Source organism: Phaethon lepturus, unplaced genomic scaffold, assembly GCF_000687285.1.
Source record: "Phaethon lepturus isolate BGI_N335 unplaced genomic scaffold, ASM68728v1 scaffold17230, whole genome shotgun sequence".
Taxonomy (NCBI): Eukaryota; Metazoa; Chordata; class Aves; order Phaethontiformes; family Phaethontidae; genus Phaethon; species Phaethon lepturus.
Genome location: NW_010511352.1, coordinates 15694 through 23029, shown reverse-complemented (window position 1 = coordinate 23029; position 7336 = coordinate 15694). Strand labels below are relative to the sequence as shown.

The window sequence follows — 7336 nt, the reverse complement described above, 5'->3', positions numbered from 1 at the left end:
CAGCTTTTAGTGTTGCTATAGGAGTATATAACTTGAGAAAAAAATTGTAAAGCTCCTTGCTACTTCTGTCTTGACTTTTAAAATGAGAACAAGACACTTCAGTGAGAAAGAGATGCAAAAATATACCAATCTCTGGAGTTTGCTCCAATTCCTTTGTTTTCTACATTTGTAGAGTCTGTATGAAATAGATAACAAGCTGTCTGATCAGGATGTTCTTTGTGCTTCCATTACAGATTCTGGATTTTGGATTAGCAAGGCATACAGACAGTGAGATGACCGGTTACGTGGTTACAAGATGGTACAGAGCCCCGGAGGTCATTCTTAACTGGATGCATTATACACAAACAGGTGAGCATCTCTTCAGGAAAGTCTTAACAGAGCTGAAGCATTCTCTGAATCAGGCAATATATAAGCAAGGCTTTGTGTCTGAAGTGAATGAGGAATTGGAGGTGGAAATGACAATGTAATTACACAAAACACAAGGTAAATTACAAATTACAAGTTAGAATTGCCTTGTAGATAAATTGCAGGTAATTTTTTTGGTGGTTGTAAGTTTGGGGGCTTTTTTGTATATTTTCTGAGAATAACAGAAAGCACCAAGGTCATTGGGAAAAAGCAATAAAATGTATACAGATGTGACAGTCTGGTCTACGTTCTTGTGTTCTGCACTGACCATCATCTTCCTGGAAAGATGTGCTGACTGTAACTCGAACAGGGGAAAATGGCAGAAGGGGGGAATTCAAGTAACGCTAGGATAACTATGGAAGTCTTCGAAAGCACTGAAAATTTATTTCCCACATGCATCAGCCTGTTACTGAGAAACTGATTGTGCATATTATCAGTTTATCTCCAATTCGGTAATTAGAAAGGCTGGTAGTTTTACCTATACTGTTCATCATACTTGGCAAGGCACTCATTTATTTTGTAACAGGATATAAAAGTAAATTTTAGACTTCTTTAAAATGTGTTTTAAATTAAACTTTAGGTACATTTAAATGGACAAGTATTCAGCAATTTAATGTGACTGTTGGTCTCTTTTTCAGTTGACATCTGGTCTGTGGGCTGTATAATGGCTGAGATGATAACGGGGAGGCCTCTGTTCAAAGGAAATGATCGTATCCTTCAGTGAATTTATGATGCTAACGTAAGAAAATGATGAGAGATTCCTATGTGATACAGGAGGTCTGTTCAAAACCTGATGAGCATAAATTGAAATCCAAAATGGCTTGCACCTCTCTCTTTTTTTTTTGTTATATCTGTACCACTTTTGCATATCTGCAAATTGAAACTTGTATTACTGAACTTTTTCAACAGAGAAAGAGAAGTGATCTTTGAATCACATCTCAAATCATCAGGTAAAAGGTTCTGTGATGATAGAAAAGGCATATATTGATTTTTTTAGTAATGGATTCCACAACTCCAGAACTCACACAGAAGATTCTGCTGTAATATATGGACCTATGTGCACATGCTAGTCCATTTCATGCTTTTTGAGACTTTTACCAAAAAATGTTATGTAAGTAACATCTAGTAAAATGTTTTAGACTTACAGAAAACATCTAGTCCTATCATTTCATCGCTGAGGAATTAAAAAAATAGTTAAGGTTAAGCCATAATTCAACCTCAAGTGATACTTCATTGGCAGTAATGGTTGTGATAGTTAATAGAGGACAGTGTTAATGGAAGACAGCAAGAATTTTTCTACTTTTTTTGTTATTTCCCAGTTTGGCATGTTTGACAGCTCAGCCTAGTCAATTTGCACTGCTTTTTCCCTTGTGGAGTTCCAGACAATAAATCACTTATCTGCAAATACTTGTTTACCGAATCACAGAATCACAATTGCTTATTTTTCATTATATTTGTATTTAAGTACATAAATGTAAGATTGGGACTTCATTGCATGGGTCATATTATTCTCATTTTGTGAGAAAAAACATAAAAAAGGAAGATTGCATTCACAAAAAGAATGACAGGGACTATGGGAAAGTAGAATACATCCGGTTATTTCAACTGTACAGATTTGAAGTACGCCTTAGTTCTTAACAAGAAAATACTAAAATGCCTGCCAAAGAGCAGCTGTTGATTAACAGCATTTCTCAACTAATGCTAACCTTGAGCATTCTGGTACATAAATAAGGAAATGGATGAATCATAATTTTCAAGTTGCAGTGTAAATGTAAGAGTGGAGAAGCTAGTATTTTAGTCATACTGGGTTTTGGAGATTTCAGAACTATTGTCTGAAGTTCTATATCCAAAGGAGATTACCCCAGCACAACAGTCCTTGCTGGCCTTTGAGTGTATAAGTCAGTATTACCTGTTGTCAGGGAAAGGCAGCTGTGCATTCAGCTGTGGGTAGGTGAATAAGAAAACAGCTAACTTAAGGGATTTTTTTTTTTCAATAATATGAATAGGTTATCCTGCAAACTTGGTATGGGATTTTATTTATCTATTTATTTATTTCATCAGTATTACCCACTATTGCCTTTTTCTGCAGAGGTTGGTGGAATCCTCATGTGCCCTGAGCTCTGATCTAGCTTCTCTACTGCTGCTGTTTCTTTGAAACAGCTAATATTGTTGCTGATTAATCTGTGCTGGTTTAGGACACAGAAGTCTAGGGAGTGTTTTCATGCCTTACCCCAATGTCTCCCACATCTCAGTATCCGGAATTGAGCTAAGCATGTGGTAAATGTGGAGGAGAGGGATTAATTTTTTTTCCTTGAAGTTTCTCAATGTGGAGAAGAACTAACACAGACTCAGGTTTCCTCTGATTTTTGCTCCTTTTATCATACCACCTGATGTTCCCTATGACTTTTCCTGCCTCTATGTATATACTTAAGTATATAAGTATACTAAATATTGGATAGACCAGTGCAATGCATCCAATACATGTGTTGATTGTTCATGTGCTCCAGTACTTTTGGACTGATTTTGACCAAAAATATAGAGGAGACCAAATGATATTCGAGGAGTTTGCAGATGATTCAATTATGTGTTCCCAAGTTACAGGATATTTTATTTCAGGTGCTTTCAGTGTCTTTGTCTTTTGCAAGAGACACAGAACTTTCACCTCGTCTTTTATAAATATTCTGTTCAGTCCTTGCATTATGATTTTTGCTTTATTCTCCAATAGTAAAGAAACTTACAATTTTTGCAAGGTGTTTAGTTTTATGGTGAAAGACTTTGTTCCTTATTTCTGGTATTCAGATCTGGACCAACTCACAGAAATAATGAAAATAACAGGTACACCAACTCAAGATTTTGTTCAAAAACTGCATAGTCAAGATGTGAGTATTCTGCTTTGTCAGTTGATTTTACATGTCTTAATTTGACTTAAGCCATGCTCAGTTCTTAGACCGGCTGAAATAATATGTATTGACTACTGAAATATGACCCCTGATGGTACATCTCTGCCTTGAAGTGCTTTCACACCCAGAATAGCTATTGGAAATTAAGGGGGCACAGAAAATGATCAGGATACTTGAAAAATCTATATATTTAAATATTTCAAAGTTTTCAGTGTGTACCATATAAACAATTGAGCTGATGCATTACTACCTTTATCAGAAACATACTGAAAACATGAACCTACTCAGAAAACCCAGTTGTTGTGTAGCTGTCTCTTTCCTATTCTCATGTGGATGTGCTTCTAGAATCCTTAAGCCACTACTATAAAAAAAATAAAATTAATCATTAGGTTAACTGTACAATTTAAATACTAATGAATTACTGTATAAGGTTCACTTCTAGAGATTCCTGTAAATGCACTATGACATTCTTTCAAATTATGCATATATATTCTAATTAATATATTAAATATTTAACAGTAATAATTAAAGCTTTATGTGATCATTTTTTAATTATAGTTTTAATGCTTGATTAAAAAAAAAGTTCCTTTCAACAGGAAGGTGAATATAATCAAGGTTTATGACCCACAAAAAACGTACAATGTGCTGTCAAAGCATTGTTGAGTTACCTATTAAGCATGTAGCTAATGTCACATTACAAAGGCGGCAAAGGTCTAATTTAATATTCATGTTTCTTTAAAGGCAAAAAACTATATCAAAAGCCTCCCAAAAGTCCAGAAAAAAGATTTTGCATCCATCTTGAAGTATGCAAATCCTTTGGGTAAGATGGTTTGTGTGGATGTGTACAGTTTGTCTTGTTCTTGTGTTTGCATTGGAGACCACAACACTATCAGACATGAGATAGGTTATATGATGGTTCTCGTGCTTTTCTATCTCTTGCTTTCCATAATTCATAACTTTGATTTTAGTGGGTGAACTTTGCCAAGTTTAGACCCTGCCAAGAGTCAGATGTTTCTTAGAAAAGTCAAAAAAGAAGTATTCTATGACTTAGGCTCTGATCCAGCATCTGCTTAATGGTTTTACTGGAGCAGTTTTCTCAAGAACCCTGGGAAATTAAATATATGTAATAAATTTTTCTGTGTATTGTATTTGAAGTATATATTTCTGAAAGCTCAATCTGATCTATAGTAGAAATGCAAGCAAATAGAAAGCTGACATTTTAGTCATGGAATGAATACATCCTGAGAAACATCTGTGCATTCCTGAGAAGCACTGGCTTGGATTTGGTAGGTGGAAACAGCCAGAAGAGCATACCAAGTGTGCATGACTGTGACATGACTCAAGGCAGCCAGAGCTCTGAGGTGGCTCTGCCCAAACTTTGTCCATTCCCCAATGACCTGAACAAAGCCAATTTTATTAGAATATCAGTTAAGATACTTGAATCTTTTCAATTTAAGAAGTTAAAATTCTATGTTCAGATACAGTAGAAATAAACGTGATTAATAGGCAGCTCTTACCCTGACTGCATGGTTACCTCACTGACCTTCTCAGCTACAGCAAACTACACATTTCCATTTATTTTTTAGGATGTTTTTTCCTATCACTCCTGTGCCCATCTGACTTCTACTTACATAGAGAACCACTAACTGCTCATGGTCTGGGAGAGAAGGCTGGAGAGAATCCACGATGCGGCAGGAATTGCAGCATCCTGTCCCACACTTTTCTTCTTTTCAGCTGCTCCACCCAACCCAGGAATGTTCTTTCTGGATAGAAAAACAGAGAATAAACAAATAATTCATCATACCTGTTTACACTAACCCATTTTGACAGTCTATCAGTGAACCTGATCCAAAATCCACTGGAGAGGAAACATACAAGATTTTAATGAATTGTTTTGGCTGAGGTCAAAAGCACATAGCAGATAAAGTCAGTGCAGAGATTCTGAGCATGGACAACTGACTTGACTTGTCTTAGTGAACTTCAGGGTGTACTCAGGCTTGGATTTGGTCACACACAGAGCAATTCTGATTAGCTCTACACCCACCTGTTTATTCTGCTGCTGTCAGGTTGTGATGTACTTTAGAACCACAACACCATGGTGGCAGTGATGAAAGACACCTGGGAAAGCCCCAAGCACAGTGGTCATAGAATTATAGAATAGTTTGGGTTGGAAGGGACCTTTAAAAGGTCATCTAGTCTAACCCCCCTGCAAGAAGCAGGGACATCTGCCACTAGATCAGATTGCTCAGAGCACCGACCAGCCTGACCTGGAATGTTTCCAGGGATGGGGCATCTACTACCCTTCTGGGCAACCTGTTGAGGTGATGTGGCTGTATTGCGTAACAGAAGCAAGGGAGCATCTCTGCATTGCATCAGGCTTTTTACAGCTTCCTCACAACACTTTTGTTGTGCAGATGGGCCCCACTGGCTATAGAATGAACACCCAATGATTCTGCTTTATAGCTCTGTGTATTTATATGAAATATAAATACATATATACATACTTATATGAAATATCTTGTACTGTGTACAAGCTGCAATCAGTGGCATGATCTGAATGCAGTGTTTGTTTTCTGTTCAATAGCTGTAAACCTTTTGGAGAAGATGCTGGTGCTGGATGCAGAGAAGCGAGTCACAGCAGCTGAGGCTTTGATGCATCCTTACTTTGAACCAATTCATGATCCTGAAGAAGAAATTGAAGCTGAGAAATATGACGACACATTTGATAACATGGATCTTCCACTAGATGAGTGGAAGTGTAAGTTTTTAGTTTTGTGATGTTTTCAAAAATGACCAGATAGAAAGGACATCCAGAAAGAGGAATATTCCCCTTTACATATTACTTTCTCTGCTTTTGTTGGAACAGTGTAAGTAGACAGCACTAAGACAGAGAAATGCTATTGATAAGCCAGTGTTCCTCTTACCAAGTCCTCCTAGAACGATCTCCAAAACGAATGATCTCCTTTGTTAGGAGGCAAATCTGCCTCCGAACAGAGGCTCTCCTCCTTCGCTCTCCTCCTTCCCTCTCCTCCTTCATGTGTCTGTCCTCCCATCTTCTGCAATGTAGGAAAGAAACCATTTCTGTAACACATTCCTTCCAGTGGATCGGACAGGCAAACGGATTCCTCAACTGTTGGCTCCATAGAACTGCAATGGTTGCTGGCCTTAATTTTAAGTTAGGTTCCCTCAAGGAGAGAAAACATACCTATCTCAGCAGATATTTAAGTCTGAATCTAGTTGTATTTTGGCTTTTAAGTGACAATTTCACTTTTAAAGCTGATGTGCTCAGTAACTCTTTCTGAGGATGTTGTCCCCTATACTGTAAAGACAATGCTCACATCCCTTTGAAAACACCTATAACATTTCAGTATGGGGCTACTTCTTCAAATCTGAAATGGTGCAAAAACAATCCTTGATTCCCTTACTTTTTGTACTCTTTATCTCTTTCTTTGTCTGAAGAGGTCTCTCTCTTCCTGACCTAGATCAGAGCCTAACCATGCTAGGGGTTGCACCTTGCTTGTGTCTCTGCAGCTCCTTTTCTGATTAGACCAACAACACTGTGCTTATTCTGTTGTTTTCCAGGCATTACGTATAAAGAGATACTGAACTTCAAGCCACCACAGACATCGGAGTCAAAGGAGACAGCGGTGTAATTGTATGACTTGGTCTTTTCAGAACTTAGAAGAAAGCAGGAAAGTTGTAAATGTTTGTGATATTTCAGGTATATAAAACTTTTATAAATAAACCGGATGTAATGTGTTCCATCTGCACTGTAAGAAAGAGCAGTGTCTTTTACTCTAGATGTGGAAGTTAGTGCCTTTGGAAGTAGCATTTCAAAACTGTCCAGAAACTTATTCTTGCCTACAACTTCTTCCTTCTGCACAAAAGGATTCAGACTCTGATAACCTGGTGCCATCCTTGAAAGAGCAGGTAGGACTAACTCTTCAAATCAGAGATCAGAAGAGTACAAGTTACCACCCTCAGGAAGCTGAGACACAGAGCATGTCAGAGATGTGCCATGACTGCTCCCC

The 7336-nt window shown here is 37.6% G+C and overlaps 1 protein-coding gene across 1 annotated transcript; it reads left to right on the top strand.

Annotated features, from left to right (window-relative positions):
* Nucleotides 1-233: 233 nt before the first annotated feature.
* LOC104618194 (mitogen-activated protein kinase 12-like) lies at nucleotides 234-7061 on the top strand (the record flags this gene model as incomplete). The annotated part of the gene is made up of 6 exons (XM_010283731.1): nucleotides 234-348; nucleotides 1044-1115; nucleotides 3205-3284; nucleotides 4047-4125; nucleotides 5890-6063; nucleotides 6888-7061. Coding segments are annotated over 6 exons (591 nt in total), but the record flags the coding sequence as incomplete, so codon positions are not given.
* Between the last annotated feature and the right edge of the window lie 275 nt (nucleotides 7062-7336).